At 48.4% G+C, this 19,834-nt stretch overlaps 1 protein-coding gene across 3 annotated transcripts in view; it reads right to left on the bottom strand.

Annotated features, from left to right (window-relative positions):
* The window catches only part of MIB2 (mindbomb E3 ubiquitin protein ligase 2), a 104,324-nt gene that overhangs the window by 59,676 nt on the left and 24,814 nt on the right, over positions 1 to 19,834 (bottom strand). For all 3 annotated transcript variants that reach the window (XM_015417960.1, XM_015417962.1, XM_015417961.1), the window contains exons 2-3: positions 4,981 to 5,308; positions 3,930 to 4,101 (exon numbers count right to left, since the gene is read on the bottom strand). In XM_015417960.1, coding sequence (XP_015273446.1) covers positions 3,930 to 4,101; positions 4,981 to 5,227 — 419 coding nt within the window. In that variant the 5' untranslated portion in view covers positions 5,228 to 5,308. The remainder of the gene's footprint in view (positions 1 to 3,929; positions 4,102 to 4,980; positions 5,309 to 19,834) is intronic.

Genomic DNA, 19,834 nt, shown 5'->3' with positions numbered 1-19,834 from the left:
ATGGCACCTGGTATTTTTGGCCACTGTGTGACAGAGTGTTGGACTAGATGGGCCTTTGGCCTGATCCAACATTGGCTTCTCTTACGTTCTTATGCTGCAGTCGAGGTTGGTTCTGCCGGGCTGAAGCCACAATGGAGCAGCTCCACCCACTCCCCAAAGCACTCCCTCCCTTGCACCAGTTGTTCACGGGACACATAAGAGCCCTGGATGGGTTGGTTCTGGCCCCCGGGCCTTAGGTTTGACACTCCTGTTCTAGAGGGTATTTAATTGTTTTAGGCTTAGTGTTAGCAATGTCTCTTTTCTCGCACATTTGGATTTGCTATGCTTATTGCCTTGGGTTATGTTTAAGATTTTAATGGCAAAGGGGGGGGGGAGCTTGTTTTAAAACAGCATGTTATTTTTTTTAATGTATCTTTAGTAGCACTAAAAACACAGATGAAGAGCCCCAACTTCACTATCTACCACATTCTCTCACACATTTGGAGGAGGGGGAGAGTTGGTTTTATACCCCGCTTTTCTCTACCCTAGGGAGTGTCAAAGTGGCTTACAACCACCTTTCCCTTCCTCTCCTCACAATGGGAAGCTTGTGAGGTAGGTGAAGCTGAGACACCTCCGAGAGAACTGTGACTGGCCCAAGGTCACCCAGCAGGCTTCTTGTGGAGAAGTGGGGAATCAAACCCAATTCTCCAGATTAGAATTCTTCACTCTATTGATTTATTGATTTATATTTACATTTATACCCCGTCCACCCTGTGAACAGGCTCTGGGTGGCTAACAGGAGACGGCCGACAGGCCGATACAAATAAAACAATAAAAATATTAAAATCCCTTAAAAAAACAGCAGAGTAACCTTAAGATGAATGGCGTTGTATCTGCATTCCTTCTTTCTTCAGATCTTAAAATCAGTCCCACGGTCCAGATGTTCGCCGGTGAGGCTCAGAGCGGGCCAGTCTGATATTCCGGATTGATAGTAACTGTGGTGGCGGCTCCTATTTGAAAACCTGGTGGAAGAGCTTCATCTTGCGGGCCCTGCGGAACTGTGAGAGGTCCCGCAGGGCCCTGATCTTGTCTGGGAGCTCGTTCCACCAGTAAGGAGCTGCCACCGAAAATGCCCAGACCCTCTAAACCACTACACCACTCTAGCTCGTAACTGACATACATGTGAACAACACACACAGAATCACTGCCTTAGGGGGAAAAAATTCTGCGCACACCATCATTTTTAAGGGAGGGCGCATATTGTCAACTGGACGACTCGTTTTTAAAAAACAAGAAGACTACTGTGAACCCCTTTGGCACAGAGGATTCTTGATCCGACAAAACTCTAGCGACACTTAGGCAGTAAAATCTAGTTGTGGGAAGAGTCATGCCCCCGATTCATTGGCGAAACATAAAACACAAGATGCGTACAAATGGTTTCTGGACTAGTAGCTCACAAAGTAGAATTTTTGCTCACAAGACTCCATACCTTAGAGGGAACATTGAACAAGACTACTGTGAACCCCTTTGGCACAGAGGATTCTTGATCTGACAAAACTGTAGCGACACTTGGACAGTAAAATCTAGTTGTGGGAAGAGTCATGCCCCCGATTCATTGGCGAAACATAAAACACAAGATGCGTACAAATGGTTTCTGGAGAATTACATACTGAGGCAGCAGAAGAGTATAAACTCGTCTTGATCTGAGCATTTCACCTGTGGACACCTAGATTGACTTCATCCCTCCCACTCTTCCTTCAAGGAGCTCAGGACGGTGTACGTACTTCTCCCCTCCCCATTTCATCCACACAACAACCCTGCAAGGTAGACAGTCAGCCTCGACACCCATTGCTAGTTACGCAGCCGGAAAACCCCAGGGCAAAATCCACCAGGCACATTTGAAGCCAGAGGCAGACAAAGCATAGAATCATGGAAGAGAATCACAGAGTTGGAAGGGGCCAGACAGGCCCTCTAGTCCAACCCCCTGCTCAGCACAGGATCAACCTAGAGCATCCCTGACAAGAAGAAGAAGAGATTGGATTTATACCCCGCCCTTCCCTCGGAGTCTCAGAGCCGCTTACAAACTTCTTTCCCTTCCCCTCCCCACAACAGACACCCTGTGAGGCAGGTGGGGCTGAGAGAGCTCTTTCAAGAACTGCCCTTTCAAGGACAGATCTGACAGAACTATGGCTTGCCCAAGGTCATCCTGCAGCTGCAAGTGGAGGCGTGGGAAATCAGACCCGGTTCTCCCGGATTAGAGTCCACACACTTTACCACTACACCAAACTGGCTCTCAAACTGTTTGTACAGGTGCTGCTTGAAAACTGCCAGTGAAGGGGAGCTCACCACCTCCAGTTTGTGAGAACCAGTTTGGTGTAGTGGTTAAGTGTGCAGACTCTAATCTGGGAAAACCGGGTTTGATTCCCCACTCTTCCACTTGTAGCTGCTGGATGACCTTGGGCAAGCCATAGTTCTGACAAGAGCTGTCCTTGAAAGGGCAATTTCTGTCAGAGCTCTCTCAGCCCCACCTACCTCACGGGGTGTCTGTTGTGGGGAGGGGAAGGGAAAGGAGTTTGTCAGCCGCTCTGAGACTCTAAGTGAAGGGCGGGGTATATATCCAATCTCTTCTTCTTCTTCTCCCGAGGTAGTTGATTCCACTGTTCAAAAACCCCTACTGTAAAAATGTTTTCCCTAATATCCAGCTGGTACCTTCCCGCCCTTAATTTGTACCTACTCTTGTGAGTCCTCTCCTCTGCTGCCAAGAGGAACAGCTCCCTGCCGTCCTCTTAAGGGACACCCCTTCAAATGCTTCAAGAGAGCCATCCTGTCCCCCCTCAACCTCCTCTTCTCCAGACTGAACATTCCCAGGTCCCTCAGCCTTTCCTCATAGAGTGCAGAACCCCTCAGCATCACTGCCAACTTCGCGTGCCTGCACCAGGATGCTGCTGATGTTGCACTGCCATCTTCCCTAAGGGATCTCGCCGACGTGGTGGACCAGCATGGGTCTTTTTGTAGAAAAAGCCCAGCAGGAACTCATTAGCATAATAGGCCACACCCAACAGCAAAACTCATTAGCATATTAGGCCACACCCTGACAGCACCGCTCATTAGCACATTAGGCCGCACCCCCATGTTACCAGAAGTGTGGTCATCCAGCCACACCCACCTTTTGCTTCTTATTCTGTTTACCTTGTTTGTTGTCAAAACCCAGGGCTATTTTTGTAGCAGGAACTCCTTTGCATGTTAGGCCACACACCCCTAATGTAGCCAATCCTAATGAGTTCCTGCTATTGGGTGTGGCCTATTATGCTAATGAGTTCCTGCTGGGCGTGGCCAACTCAGGAGCCAGCCGGAACGCCGTTCCTGTGCGTTCCTGCCCAAAAATAGCCCTGATCATAGGACAGGCCTGCCAAGGATCAGTCCAGAGACCGTATCTGGCGCTGACAAAAGTCCCGTCCATCTGTTTTAATTGTGTGAAACTGCACTGTGAGAATCTATGAGCATCTGTGCAGACTTGATTTAAATCTCAGGCTAACCACTGCTTGACATGCACAGATCCCCACGGGACATCGCTGAATGAGTGAGAATCACACTTCGAGTTCCTGCCACTAAAGATACATATGAAACCAGAGAAAATGCACACTCTCTACCATAGCATCCAACGCCATTACCAAATTTTTACGCATGCACAATTCTTCAAGTGTGCACTAATCCTGTACATGCAACCTTTTGGAACTCATTAAGCCTTGACAAGCACAGTGGGACATAGACATGTGTGGAATCAGGGTGTGTGTGAGAGAGAGAGAGAAACATCCTGCCAGCCTAGTCCCCCCTCGCCCCAGAAGGAAGTTTCATCTGCTAGCAGGCAACTAAAAGCGAAGGATTTACGGTCGCGAGTGGGCAAAAGCAAGGGGCTTACGGTCGCGAGTGGGCAAAAGCAAGGGACTTACGGTTGCGAGTGGGCGGTTTCGTAGCGCTCGAAAGCATGGGCGAGGTCGTGCTTGTTGTTCATGTAGCACAGCATGCACAAGTCGTAATCGAAGCAGATCTTGCACTTCCAGCGCATCCCGCGGATCCCATGCTTCTTGCAGCAGTCACAGATAATGTTGGGGTGCCGGACGCCTGACAAAGAGAGAAGACAGATTCAGGTGGGGCAGCCGTGCTGGTCTGAAGCAGCAGAACAAAGTTTGAGTCTAGTGGCACCTTTAAGCAGGGCTTTTTTTGTAGAAAAAGCCCAGCAGGAACTCATTAGCATAATAGGCCACACCCAACAGCAGAAACTCATTAGCATATTAGGCCAGACCCCTGATAGCACAGCTCATTAACTTATTAGGCCACACCCCCATGTTACCAGAAGTGTGGTCATCCAGCCACACCCACCTTTTGCTTCTTATTCTGTTTACCTTGTTTGTGGTCAAAACCCAGGGCCTTTTTTTATAGCAGGAACTCCTTTGCATGTAGCCTAATGTAGCCAATCCTAATGAGTTTCTGCTGTTGGGTGTGGCCTATTATGCGAATGAGTTCCTGCTGGTCGTGGCCAACTCGGGAGCCAGCCAGAACTCCGTTCCTGTGCGTTCCTGCCCCAAAATAGCCCTGCCTTTAAGACCAACAAAGTTTTGTTCCTAGTATAAGCTTCTATGCATATCTGAGAAAGTGTGCATTCACACAAAGGTTTATACCGTGAATAAAACTTTGTTGGACTGGACTCAAGGAGAGAAGACGTGAGAACTGAAGAAGAAGAAGAGATTGGATTTATACCCCGCCCTTCACTTGGAGTCTCAGAGCAGCTTACAATCTCGTTTCCCTTTCCCTCCCCACAACAGACACTCTGTGAGGAAGGTGGGGCTGAGAGAGCTCTTTCGGGAACTGCTCTTGAGAGAACAGCTCTGAAAGACCTTGTAACGGACCCAAGGTCACCCAGCTGGCTTCATGTGGAGGACTGAGGAATCAAACCCGGTCCCCCAGATTGGAGTCCGCCGCTCTTTGCCATCACAAACCTACCTATTTGTGCGTTATCGTACAACAGAAGGTCGTACGCTCCTTGGAATCCCGTCCGATAGTTCGTGCGGGTTCCCTGGTCCCACTGCACCACCACGGTCTTATCCGGCGTCGTCGGGCTCCCTTGCCGGCCAATCTCTACCACTGTTCCAATGTTCCCTTCGCCACTGTCCTGGTTGCCCCACTTCCAATCCACGCCACGGACCACCCGCATTCCGACCTGCATGCTTGCATAGGGGTCCAAGTCCATTGCGCGGCGGGGGCAACCTCAGCTCGATCGCCAGTTGGCTGGCTCAAGGGAGGAGCGGAGCGGGCAACACATTGGCGAAATCTAGGAAAAGGAACAAAGAGCTCTTGTTAGAAATTAGTGCAAGAGAGCCGGAGATCCAGAAGAGGATAGAAACCGTAGGCCTCTGGGCCAAACCAGGTTTCTCCCTCACTGCTCCTTGAGACTGCCATCTGGGGGTCTGCAACACGGTGCCATGGTGCCCGTCAACGTTTGGCCCATAGGCCCAAAAATGTTGGGGACCCCTACTGAACTCCAACATCTTATCTTACGCATAGTATTTATTTTTAAAGAGGTATGTCCTGCTCTTCCACCAACCGTCTCCGTGCAAAAATGAACACGCTACGAGCAATGCTCCCTCTAAGCTGTGGAGTCTTGTGAGCAAAAATCCTACTTTGTGAGCTACTGGCATTAAAGTTGTGGGCAAGCGATTGGGCGACTGCATAAATTAGTTTGCTCTGGAGCCATCCTTCCTGAGCGAAGACAAAAATGTGTGAGCCGGAGGCTAGAAAACTGTGAGCTAGCTCACACTAACTCAGCTTAGAGGGAACACTGGCTACGAGGCTAAAATGCAAAATGGCCTTTAAAAAAAAAAAAGAAACCATGTTAATAACAGATTTAAAAACCGCACAGTTAGATAACTGCACCCCGGCAGAAATTCCAAAACGCAACCCTCTCCGGCACGGATTCTCTCTACCCCCTCATTCTCTAGTAAGGGTGAACTGTGCCTAAATTCTGGGGATTCAGGGGCCTGGTGGAAGGCTTGGAGGAAGCTGCCAGAGAGTACGTAACGGAAGACAGGAGAGTTCTGTCTGACTCAGAAGCTGGCGCAGACCAGCCCCCGGAGAAACTGGTGCTAAAAAGAGATGGCAATTTTTTGGTCCTATTAAATAGCGCTTTGTTAAATTTGCTGAAAACTGAGCATATGTCGGCTGGTAGCTGAATCATCTTCTTCAATGACAGGCTTAAAGAAAAATAACGCAACCCACTTTGCCTCCTAGATTGTGATCTGAAACTGTTGCCACATCCTTAGAAAGGGTCACCACTTCCGTATGCCCTGAGCGTAGGTATGCCAGCCTCCAGGTGGGACCTGGGGATCGCCCGGAATTACAGCTCATCTCCAGACGACAGAGATCAGTTGCCCTGGAGGAAATGGCTGCTTTGTATCTATATCAAACTACATTTTTCCCCCTCAACAGGCTTGGGTGGGGGGCAGGGGGAAACAGGACACAAAAATAAGGCCTAATAATAATTAATAATTATTATCATATGGCATTGTGTGTAGAATAGCCAGGAGATCCTCAGATTGTCTGGCAGCCAAACGTTCTCTAGCTCATTTAGTGTTATGCACCACTAGATTTTTTTTTAAAGGCAAGAGACATGTCAGAGGTGGTTTGCCATTGCCTGCCTCTGTATCGCAGCCCTGGTATTCCTTGGGGGTCTCCCACCCAAATACTGACCAGGACTGTCTCTGCTTAACTTCCAAGATCTGACAGGATCGGGCTAGCCAGGGCTATCCAGGTCAGGTCTATATACAGCCTGACATACACACACTCAGGGGTCATTTCCTGCAGGAGCGCACAGGAACGGAGCTCCGGCAGTAAAGAGCCCAGGGGGCGGGCACATGCAACAAGCCCCACCCCCTGCTCCCAGCAGCCCTCAGTCAAAGCAAGAAGCAGCCAGGGAAGTTGCAGAGCCCACCCACCCCCGGTCCCCCGGCCCAAAACACTCCAGTGGCACCTTTAAGACCAAGTTTTATTCAGGTACAAGCTCTCCCTCCTCTGTGAAGACAGATCTGCACATTCCCCCCCCACCAATAGCTAGCAATCCAAAAGAGTCCAGTGGAGCCTGAGCGGTGGGTGTGGCCGTCTCACACACTTCCGGTGATGTCAGGGGGTATGGCATATGCAAATAAGTTATGCTAATGAGCTCCTGCACCGCTCTTTCTGCGAAATGACCCCTGCACACACTGAACTGCGTTTCCCCCCTTCTTCCTTCCTCCAAGGAACGCGTACAGAGTTCCTACTTTACCCTCACAACAGCCCTGACAGAGTGCGACTGGTCCAAGTTCACCCAGAAAGTGCCATGCTTGACTTGAACCCAGCTCTCTCAGGTCTTTGCTCAACACTCTAACCGTTTCACCACCCGGGCCCTGTCTCTGACCGCCCACCCTCTTCCCCACGCAAAGTTTCAGAAAGCCGGGAACTGTGCAGAACAGACATACATTTCAGCTTTTTGCTGTCTGTCCTGTTAGCGCGGTCTAAAATTAGACCGGGAACTAAAAATACTTTCACAGCAGACAACGAGAGTCTCTCGCCCCGTTTCCATCAAAGAGCACCCACCCTCCACAACCACACACAGCGCAACATTTAACAACTCATTTGGGCTGTGATGGTGAAGGACCAGCAGGGGGGTTCTGTTAACCCAGAAAAAGGGAGCGTCATAAATTAAACAGTAGGACAGTTGTCATGGAAATTTATTGTTCCAAGGATCCAATTTTGACAAAAATACATGGAGGGTGGGGGGAAGGCAGGCAGGTCACAGCGTTCTGAAACAAATTGCGCTTACACACACACACACACAACAATGCACTTTCAATCTACTTTCAGTGCACTTTGCAACTGGGTTTTTACTGTGTGAAATGGTAAAAACCACCTGCAAACAGTCACTGAAGCGGATTGAAACTGCGTTATTTAGCGTGTGTGAAAGAACCCCGTTCACCCTGACCTACAATGCAGGATTCAATTCTTTACTCTACACGTTAGGCCATCACTTTGAGGTTTTTCTCTGCCGGCTTTCCCGCACCCCATTTGTATCCTTATCACTCTATTTTTTAAAAACCACTTTTAGAAAGAAGATAAATGTTGTCACATTTATATCTTGTCCTTCCTCCAAGAAACTCAGGCAGTGCGTATGATTCTTCCTTTTGCGGAAGGGGTTTTGTGAGGTACGTTGGGCTGAGAGAAAGGGGGCTATGGCCCAGAATCACTCATTGAAGTTAACGGATGGGTACAGATTCGAACCTGGGTCAAAACTGGCTCTAAAGCAGGAGCTCTATTGAGAACCACCTTGTAACCCACTTGTGGGTAGGGTTTGCCAACCTCCACGTGGTGGGCTGAAGATCTCCTGGGATTGCAACTGGTCTCCAGGCCAGACCTGGAGAAAATGGCCGCTTTGGAAGGTGGTCCCTACGGTATTATACCACACTGACATCCCTCCCCTCCCCAAACTCCCTCCCTCTTCAGGTTCCACCCCCCAAATCTCCAGGTATTTCCAACCCAGAGGTGGCAACCTTACTCGTCGGTCAAGACCCACCAGTTTTATACAACACCGCGACTGATCAGATACCAAATTTTGAAATGAAATCCGAAGATTCAAGGGCCAAGGCTACAAATCCATTGGGTCAACAGTCAGAAAATATCGATGCATTCTGAAGACAGAGAATGTCCGATAGCAAACTCCTAAGAGGAGAGAGAGTAAATTCTGTCTGCCTCTAACCTTCCATAGACCACAGGCCTGCCTAACTGTTTCAAAAGAATCTCCCAGAAAGGACATTCCACAGCCTTTCTGGACCTCTTGTTCCATGGGCAAACTGATCTCATAATTAAGACATTTGCCCTTTCTTGTACTTTAAATCCATCACTTCAACCCTCAGGTGAAAAGACTCAAATAGATACATCTCCTGCTATACTGTGAAATCAAGATACCACCCCAGGCGATGCTAGGTGAATTTTCATGCAAAGAAGCGCTCCACTGTTGCCTAGCGACCAGCGGTCCAATATCTGCCAGCCCTGAAAGAAACTGCTGGGTGGCTCCCTAGCAACTCCAACTTCCTACCTTCACTCAAAACATTACCATTGCTCACTTCTAAGACACGCCACTATTGTGAGTTGGTAGTTGGCGAAAAGTAGGGGCTGGGAGAATGAGCAGAGATTTCTGCTATGAACTCACTAGGTGGCCTTGGTCAACACACGCACCTGCAACGCAGTGATAATAACAGCGGTCTACCTTACAGGGCTATCATGAAGACTGCGTCAAGATAACGCATCAAGGTAACGCATTCAGAGACAGCAAACCGGGAGGTAACATCAGTGGGAGGCATTGGCCTCTGTGCTCTGTTGTTGGCCCTCCACAGGAGCTGGTTGGCCGCTGTGTGACCATTGGTCCATCTAGACTAGATGGACCAATGGTCTGATTCAGCAGGACTCATATGTTCTTGATAGGTGAGCCATGAATTCCCTCTCCTATCTGCCACGGTTGAGTATTAACGGCTGCGGTCACACGGAGCATTAGCCACGCTACAGAGACGGAAGATTTTCCGGCTGCGATCACACCGCAACATCTGGGAAGCGTCAAGCTCCCGTGGTGAACCTGAGGCTTCCCGCCGAAGATGTGGAGTTAAAAACTAGTACCTCCGAGGTACCAGTTTCCGGGAACCACGGGGCAAGGGCTGGCATCTGATTGCGTTTCCGGTGATGGCATCCGGCACCCGCCCATGTCCCTTTGCAAACAGGTTTCTCCCCCCCCCAAGTCTTCACAAGATGCGCACAAGCACCCAACGGCGCATGCGCACAAAAAGGAAAGCGAAAATGCCGTTTCGGCTTAAAAAAAAATGAATGACCCCGTTTGTCATGGCAGCAGCGCCTAGCCATTGCTGGTGTGATCACGCCATGCCACTTCTTTGCCGCACTGCAGGATCGTCGTGTGATCGCCCCCCCTCGTTTACCTGCTGGCGCGGAGGGATGGACCCGTAATGTGCCGCCGGCACGTCTGATCGCGTAAGCGCGGATCAAACTGCGCCGAGGCAATTAGCCATGCCTACCCCCCTCCCCGCGATATCCGGCCCGTGTGACTGGGGCCGAAGTCCATCTGGCAAGGTCGGTGTCAACAGCTGGCGAGATGGAACATCTACCAAGGCGCACAGCCCACTGCCAACCAGACACTCTCAACCCACCCGTTCATACCAGGAATATGGGAAACCGAGACTAGATGACCATCTGACAGCAATGCTAATTCTGTGAATTTAGGCAGATCACGAGAAGGGAGGACAGGAAGGGTTGCTTCCCTGCTTAGTTCTCATGGCCCTTTCTTACACGCCCAGGGAAAATGCTGATCGCCACTTTGGGCTCAGGAAGCAATTTTTCTTCAGGCCAGTTTGGATGGAGATCCTGGAGGTTTTTTTTCTTCTTCTGGGCATAGAGCAGGGGTCACGGGGGTGGGGGCAGTGTTCCCTCCAAGCTGAGTTAGTGTGAGCTAGCTCAGTTTTTTAGTCTCCGGCTCACACATTTTTTTGCCTTAGCTCAGAAAGGAGGGCTCCAGAGCAAACTAACGGATGCAGCAGCCAAATCGCTCACTCACAGCTTTCATGCCAGTAGCTCACAAGGTAGAATTTTTGCTCACAAGACTCCACAGCTTAGAGGGAGCATTGGGTGGCGGTGGGGAGGTATTTGTGAATGTCCTGCACTGTGCAGAGGGTTGGATTAGAGGACCCTGGAGGTCCCTTCCAACTCTATGGTTCTATATGTATTTCCCCATAAAGTGGGACAGAAAAATAAGAATACATTCAGCCTGTTGCAAGTTACCACAGCTAGCATCTCACATCAAGATGGAGTTCATTCATTCCATAAGGAAGGATCACATTTATTTATTTATCATAAGGCAGAATCACACACAGGAAGTGTGTAATCACAGTTCTCTCCCAAACCCACCTCTCTTGTCAATTTTTGCTTCAGGCATTGCGAGGACGGAGCGGTTTCAAAATGGGAGACAGCATTTAAAGCCCTGCCCTTAAGGAGATTATGTCCGTCAGTCTCAATTAAGGGATTAACAGACAATTTTTTAAAAAACGCCAAGCAAACACAGACATAATATTTAGCACAGAAGGGCACCGCAGTGGGAGACAGACCATTTTTTGCGATGTCAGAGAATTAAAAAAAACAACCCACCCTCAATAAAAACGAAAGCCTGCAATTAAAAATAGCGCAGACATGACGCTCGCCACTCCAAAATCTCCTACGCATTTCTAGATTATGGAGGCTGAATGTCTGCGATAGGAAAGGATACAATTTAATAACTACCCTTTGAGGCAGTTGGCATTTAAGACTGTACTGCTGGGCGGGGAGGAAGCACCATTGTTTCCTATATTATTTCAGAGAGAAACCTTTGTGGTCTCCAAAGAGCAGAGTGTGGGCACTCTTATCTGACGCCAAAGTGCAAATCCTAGGAAACTTATCGAAGGCAGAACTTCGCAAGAACTGCAGACAGTCGAGAACAGCTTTTACCAAAAAATTTACGACACACCCAAATCGTACTCAACTCCAGGGGCTGTCAATAAATTTTAATTTTAGAATGCGGGGAAGGAAGAAAGGAAGAGATTTGCTGAATTCACTTGCATCAGGACTGAGGGAATTATTTGCTTCCGAGGGTAAACTGTGTGGGTCTGCAAGAGAACAGCTATGTTCAAGTCGAGCACTACCTTTGAGTAGGGTTGCCAGGTCTGGGCTGGGAAATACCTGGAGACTTTGGGGGTGGATCCGGGAGAGGGCGGGGTTAGGGAGGGGAGGGGCCTCAGCATGGTGCAATGCCACAGAGTCCACCCTCCAAAGCAGCCATTTTCTCCAGGGGAGCTGATCTCTGTCAGCTGGAGATCAGTTGTAAAACCAGATCTCCAGGCCCCACCGGGAGGCTGGCAACCCTACCTCCTCGGCCAACAAGACTTTTTGGCCATAAGCTTTCTAGAGTTAAAGTTTCCTTTGTCAGATGCCATGGCTTTCCACTCCACGGGGTTGAATGTGGTACCTTCCATGTAGTTTCAGAGGGCAGAAATGTTGGTTTGCAGGAGAACAGATAGATTTGAGTCCAACAAACCCCTTAAGGACCAACAAGATTTTTCAGGTATAAGCTTTATTTTTTATTTTTTTTACGGGAAGGTATTTTCAATATCAGAAGAAAATGAACTGGGGTGGCAAGCTAGCGTCCAGCTGCATACTTCAGAATTTCTTTTTGATCCGGAGGAAAAAAAACACCTTTGCTTCAGTCTACCTCTGCAAGGAGGGTAAAGTCAATGCATGGTTTAGATTGGGGGGTGGGGCTGGTTTGATCTGTTGCACACAGGAAAAATAAAATGGCTGCAAATCACCTGATACTCCTGAAAAGGATGGTCATCCAGTGCTTCCTCTAAGCTGTGGAGTCTTGTGAGCAGAAATTCTACTTGGTGAGCTACTGGCAGGAAATGGAAGAGGATGAAGAAATATGTTGTCGAAGCCTTTCACGGCCGGAGTTCATTAGCTGTTGTAGATTTTCCGAGTTGTATGGCCGTGGTCTTGGCATTGTAGGACCTGACGTTTTGCCAGCAGCTGTGAGGATGCCAGTCACAGCTACTGGCGAAACGTCAGGTCCTACAAGGCCAATGCCAAGACCACGGCCATGTTGTTGCTGTTGTTGTTCAGTCGCACAGTCGAGTCCGACTCTTCACGACCACATGGACCAGATCATGCCAGGCCTTCCTGTCTTCCGCCGTCCTCTGAAGTTTGCTCAATTTCATGTTCGTTGCATCTATGACACTGTCTAACCATCTCATCCTTTGCCGTCCCCGTCTCCTTTGACCTTCAATCTTTCCCAGCATCAGGGTCTTCTCCAGTGAGTGCTCCCTTCTCATTTGGTGGCCAAAGTATTTGAGCTTCAGTTTCATTATCTGGCCTTCCAGGGAACAGTCAGGGTTGATTACTTTTAGGATTGACTGATTTGACCACGGCCATACAACCCGGAAAATCTACAACAACTAAGGATGAAGGAACTGTGCTTTTTATCAGGGTTTTGGGTTTTCTACCAAAAATAAAAAATCATTGGTACCCTGCCTTTCTCCCCCAAAGCCAGCTTACATCATTCTCCTCTCCTCCACACAACAACCCTGTGAGGTAGGTTAGGTTAAGAGTGTGCGAGTAGCCCAAGGTCACCCCGCAAGCTTCCATGGCAAGAGTGGGGATTCGAACCTGGGTCTCCTAGATACACTCTTAACCACTGCATCACGCTGGCTCTGAACTTGTGCGTTGGTTTGGACACTGACAATTCATGGATGCTAAGAGATAAACAGTTGGGTTATAGCACTGCAGTTCTCTGAAAACCACTGGGGGGGGGGCTTCCCTTCATCGAATCATAGAATCACACAGAGTTGGAACGGACCATACAGGCCATCTAGTCCAAGGGTGGCCAAGCTTGCTTAACGTAAGAGCCACACAGAGTAAATGTCAGATGTCTGAGAGCCACAAGATATGAACAATTATCACACACACGTTTTTATGGGGAAATATGCAAATTTGCATTTATCAACATTAAATGAGACTGCCGAAAATAAAAACAAAAGAGGTAAAAACAGATATTGATAATGATATTTATTTGTCCAGTGATATTTGTTTGGTAATGATATTTGTTTGTCTAAGAGAGAGAAAGAGAGAGGTGGAAAGAGAGAAAGAGAGAAAAGAAAGCAAATAGATGGGGGGAGAGAAGGCGAAGGAAGAGAGAGTGAAAGAAAAGAAGGAAGGGGGAAAGAGAGACAGAAAGAAAGGTGGAAAGAAAGCAAAATAGATGGGGGAGGGAGGGAAGGGAAAAGAGAGAGAGAAAGAAAGAGAAAGAGGTGAAAAGAAAGCAAATAAATGGGGAGAAAGGGACGAAAGGAGAAGTGGAAAGAAAGCAACTTTAACTTTAAATGTGTTCTCCAAACCCCTCAACGCCCCAACGCCAGCCAGCTTGGCTTGGATAAGGGATTTAAGGAGACAAATGCCTTCACCAAGCTGGCCAGCCTGGGGGGAAGGGCTTTGAGAACGCATTTAAAGTTGCTTTCTTTCTCTGCTCCCCCCCCCCACATGCCTCAAGCCTACCCAGGGAGGGGAATACTGGCTAGGGAGGGGAAGACCAGTCGTGGAGGCATGTCTCCCCTTCGCTTCCCCAGCCGTCTTGCCACACAATATGCGTGAAAGAGCCACATGTGGCTCCCAAGCCACAGTTTGCCACCCCTGATCTAGTCCAACCCCCTACTCAATGCAGGATCAGCCTAGAGCGTCACTGACAACTGTTTGTCCAGCCGCTGCTCAAAGACTGACAGTGAAGGGGAGCTCACCCCAGGCAGCTGATGAACTACTGTCACTGTAAAAAAGCTCTCCCTGATATCCAGCCGGTACCTCCCCACCCTTAATCTAGACCCATTCTTGCGAGTCCTCTTCCTCTGCTGCCGACAGGAACAGCTCCCTGCCCTCCTCTAAGTGACAGCCCTTCAGATACTTCAAGAGAGCAATCGTGTCGCCCCTCGACCTCCTCTTCTCCAGAATGAACATTCCCAAGTCCCTCAGCAGTTCCTCATAAGATTAGGTCTCCACATTCAGTTATTTGAAGCTTTAATGTAGAAATGGGGCACTTTCCTATAGAGACAAAGGCAGTGGCGGGGGGGGGGGGGGAGTGCAGGACTGCACTGTACCCTTGGGCAGAGGTTGGCAATTTTGCTTTGGCAAGTCTGAAGCAACAGCTGGCAGCCCTGCTTGCTAGTACAACATGTTTCCCCAGTTGACGAAAACAGCCATTCCTGTGCCTCTGTGTGGTGTTTTTTTTTTAAATCCCTCTTGTGCCATATGTGAACCAAAGTAGCTCTGTACACTTAAACGGGGGGACTGCTGGACCAAAAAAACACGCTTTTGGTGTAGTGGTTAAGAGTGCGGACTCTAATCTGGGAGAACCGGGTTTGATTCCCCACTCCTGCATATGCAGCTGCTGGTGTGAACTTGGGTCAGTCACAAGCAATGCTCCCTCTAAGCTGTGGAGTCTTGTGAGCAAAAATTCTACTTTGTGAGCTACTGGCATTAACATTGTGAGTGAGCGATTTGGCTACTGCATAAATTAGTTTGCTCTGAAGCCATCCTTCCTGAGCAGAGACAGAAATGCTCACGCCAACTCAGCTTAGAGGGAACACTGGTCGCAAGTTCTCTCAGAGCTGTTCTCTCAAGGGCAGTGCTCCAATGAACTCTCTGAGCCCCACCTGCCTCACAGGGTGTCTGCGGTGGGGAGGGGAAGGGAAAGGAGATCGTAAGGCACTCCGAAACTTCCTTTGGGTGTAGTAAAGGGCGAGGTATAAATCCAATCTTCTCTTCTCTTCTTCTTCTCTTCTGAAATGGCCTGGAGTGGGTGAAGGCCTATAGAGCGATTCCCGCGTCAGCGTAAGCCACCCGGCCAGGGTCTTATGTAAGCTTTCATTTGGCATTCGGGGGATGTTGGCCTGAAGAGAGAGAGAGAAAATGGGCCTGTTTTGTAAACGTGTCTGAGAGGTTTCGGTAGCCCAGGAGGATTTGGGGCCTGGCCCCTCGTGTGACCAGAGCGTCAGCAGGAGGCGGTTCGGGATTCCTTGCTTGCCTTCTCCCGTCACTCAAGGTGCCCAGACTGAGCCAAATTAAATCAAGGGAGTACATTGACATGTGGCTGCTTAATGCAATTGTGCATGCATGGTTTAGCGGACTGCAGAACTAGGGGTGCTTCTTTCTTGTGGAAATTGTGCTTGCAGCAGGAAAGAAGGGTGGGGCACTTTGGAGGGGGGGCTTTGAGTATGTAGACACAAGCAGGTGGAGACTGGGGGCAGAAGGGTCTGGTGAAATCCTGGGGCGGATGGGGTGAAGAGAGACCTCTCAATTGTTAATGGAGTGGGTGATCTGGGGTTGGGTGCCCTTGGCTTTGGCGCCCTCTTCAGGCACAGAAGCGAATAGGAGAGTGCAATATCAACCATTCCCATTGGCTGCCAGTAGGCAGCTTCTGGATTGGCCAGGCTCGAGATCAGTGCTGGGGACCAGTCTCGTGTCCTCACCAGGTCAACACGGCAGTATTTTAGGCATGCCGCATCTTAGGGTCCAGCTCAGACATACGGTGTCCTGGGCTTGAAATTCCTTTGAAATAAATCGGTCTCAAGTCTTTCTGACGGTACAGCGCTCAATAGACCGTTTCACGCGAGGTGTCATCGGATGAGACCTTACACCTTTCGCATTTTTTTCTGCAACTTTTTCGTTCTGCTCTTCCTTCCTTTCTAGCTTACATCGTAAAATGGTGTCACGGATAATTTAGTGGATAATTAAAGAAGATATGTTTTCCCCTAAACACGACTTCGTTATCGTATCTCAGTTGTTTTTCTACGAAGTTTGGCCTGTCCCGTGATCTCTTGTCCTTGACACCGTCTGGAGGTTGGCAAACATACCTGGGATAGGGGGTTGCCAGCTCTGGATGGGAAAATACCTGGAGATTTTGGGGGTGGAGCCTGGGGAGGGCGGGGTTTGGAGAGGGGAGGGACTTCAGCTGGGGGTGTGATGCCATAGAGTCAGTCTACCCTCCAAAGCAGCCATTTTCTCCAGAGGAACTGAAAATCAATTGTAATAGCAGGAATAGGTTAGCAACCCCAAGTGGATGGCACCTTTTCATCCGTGGCACCCACTCCAAAGAAAGCAGAAAAGCCAGAGAGTATCTGTGCGTTCCTCCCTTGCCTGATCATCTGGCTCCTTACTCCGGGTAACTCCGCGCCGAAACAAGCGGTACAATAAAGCAGATAGGTATTTGATAGTTCATATGTCGACAGCTGCAAGGATAGTATATGCCAAATATTGGAAAATAATGGAAATACCAACGAAACAAGAGTACGCGAACCAGCTATTTGAAACGACGGAAAATGACAAACGGACACTTGAGATGAGAGCCGGCACAGAATGGACTTTTCAAAAAAACTTGGAAGAGATTCTATGATTGGTATAATGTAAATGCAACTGATAGATAAATGTAGTAATTTGAGAACGCAGAAAAGATGAGCTTAGTAAAATAGATAATGAATTTAGAAATTTAATAAGCAGAAGAAATAATAAACTTTCTTGTTATCAGTGTTCCCTCTAAGCTGAGTTAGTGTGAGCTAGCTCACAGATTTTTAGCCTCCAGCTCACAGATTTTTGTTTTAACTCAGGGAGGATGGCTCCAGAGCAAGCTAATTTATGCAGTATCCAAATCACTCGCTCACAACTTTAATGCCAGTAGCTCACAAAGAAGAATTTTTGCTCACAAGACTCCACAGCTTAAAGGGAACATTGCTTGTTATATGTTATATGTTGTGGGGGGTAGTTGGGGGTTGTTTGTATGTATGTCTGTATGTCTGTAGTATATAATGGAAAAAAATAATAAAAGTGTACCCTCGGGTACTTATAATAAATAAATAAATAAATAAATAAAAAGAAACAAGCGGTACACGATGCTCTCTATCCGGCCTAGCAAGAGCATTTCTAGCAGCACGGGCTGTTAAAAACAAAATGAGCAAACAAAACCCGTGCCCTCATTCTGAACCTTAATGTCTCAGCTCTGAACCACAACACAATGGACAGGAAATTGCCCTCAGTTAGAGGCCAGTTCTATGCCAAGGTTCAGGGCAAAAAAAAGAAGAAGAAACATCCGAGAAGGCAAGGAATGAACACGACAACAACCTTGGTATTTCCACAATTGTCTCGGGAAAAGAGTCCCTGAAACAGAGTCAGAGGGAGGCAGAGAGAGACAGAGAAACAGGAAGATGAGCTTTAACTGGGTTGCCAGCAGTGTCCCCTCTAAGCTGAGTTAGTGTGAGCTGGCTCACAGTTTTCTAGCCTCCGGCTCACACGTTTTTGTCTTGTCTCAGGAAGGAGGGCTCCAGAGCAAACTAACGTATGCAGCAGCCAAATCGCTCGCTCACAACTTTAATGCCAGCAGCTCACAAAGTAGAATTTTTGCTCACAAGACTCCACAGTTTGGAGGGAGCATCAGTTGCCAGTCTCCAGTTGGAGGCTGGAGATCTCCTGGAATTACTATTGGTCTCCTCCTGGATACAGAGATCAGTTCCCCCGGAGAAAATGGCTGCTTTGAGAGATGGACTCTACGGCATTATACCCCTTTGAGGTCCTTCCCCTCCACACACCCTGCCTCCCCAGGTGCCACCCCCAAAATCTCCAGGTGTTTCCCAACTCAGAGCTGGCAACCCTATTTTTAACATGACCCAACCTTCGCCCCATCTTGCCAGATCTCGGAAGCTAAGCAGGGTCGGCCCTGGTTTGTACTTGGATGGCACCTTAAAGACTAACAAAATTGGTGGCAGGGTAGGAGCTTTCGTGAGTCACTGCTCACTTCTTCAGAACAAGAGCAAGAGCCCAGTGGCACCTTAAAGACTAACAAAATTGGTGGCAGGGGAGGAGCTTTCATGAGTCACTGCTCACTTCTTCAGATACACTTCTTCAGGTGTCTGAAGAAGTGTGCCGTGATTCATGAAAGCTCCTCCCCTGCCACCAATTTTGTTAGTCTTTAAGGTGCCACTGGGCTCTTGCTCTTTTGTACTGCTACAGACAGACCAACATGGCTGCCCACCTTGGTCCAGGGCATAGAAACTTGGATTGTTCCAAAACAAAACAAAAAAATGGGACATGGAAGCTTGTGCTCAAATTCCATTCTGGTACAGAGTTGGGGTGGGGTGTGCACGCAGCTGAAGTTAAGGTATGGCCCGTCGACGCAATCCTTGCCATTTGTGGCTGCCAGGCTGCCGTGGCCGGAAGACCAAAAACGTCTTATACATACAAATGCAAAGTGGGAAATTCAAAGAGGGAAGAAGCGGCAGATCACTGGAGCCCGGTCAGCAAAGCAGCTGCATCTTTGTGACCATCAAAGCAAATTGCACCCATCTAGGCTGATGGAAGTTATTTCCCCCAAACTCTCCCACTCATTGCTGTGTTTCCCCCAAACTGCTTTCAGTTTTGACTTCCTAATGATTGCAAACTAGTTCTGCTAGCTATGCAGACTGCAAAGGCTTTGAGCAAGAAGGAAGTTTGGGTGTAGATGTTGGCCCATTTCTGTTTATGGCAGAATCCTTTTTGAGTCTGCCTGTTCGCAGGAGTGAAGCGTGCATCACGCACATACACACACACACAGTGGTCAAGAAGGGTCTATCCCCAAATCCCCCAAGGTAAGATTTGGTTTCTATATTATGCACCACTGTGAAGTCTGCAATCCCCTCCTCTTGGAAATCTCCCTCGCCCCCAATTCTTAAGACTTGGTACAGGAACATATGGGATTATCTCACAATAGAAAGGACACTGATACAAACCTCGAATGAAGTCCCTTACCCTGTCTCTCTTGATTATTATAATTCCTGGTACCCCGTTTTAAATTTTGTTGCTCAAAACAAAGACCATTTTGATCAGCATTGTGTTATAGATGTCTTACTATGTTAATTAACTGATACTTGATCACTTACTATGACCTCACGTGTTTATGACAGTTTATTGTCACTGGTTTGTCTTTGTATCTGATGTTAAATTTTCAATAAAAACCTTAAAAAAAGAAGGGTCCTATCCTGTGCTGTCCTTTCTTCATGTAGGCAAGCAGCTGAAACAGCATCAGTAGAGTGACTGGCGAATCATCCAGAGGACAGGTGGCAAACAGCAGCTGTCGAGGGAACCCAGCATGTCAGGGGTTAAACTACAGCCTCTGGCAAGGGGTCAGCCATAGGTTGCTTCAGGGCCCGCGATATGGCAGGGGTACTACTAACAC

Source organism: Gekko japonicus, unplaced genomic scaffold, assembly GCF_001447785.1.
Source record: "Gekko japonicus isolate JY-2015 unplaced genomic scaffold, Gekko_japonicus_V1.1 scaffold893, whole genome shotgun sequence".
In the NCBI taxonomy this organism is placed as follows: domain Eukaryota; kingdom Metazoa; phylum Chordata; class Lepidosauria; order Squamata; family Gekkonidae; genus Gekko; species Gekko japonicus.
The sequence above is the reverse complement of the archived record's forward strand: the minus strand, read 5'-3'. Positions and strand labels throughout refer to the sequence as shown.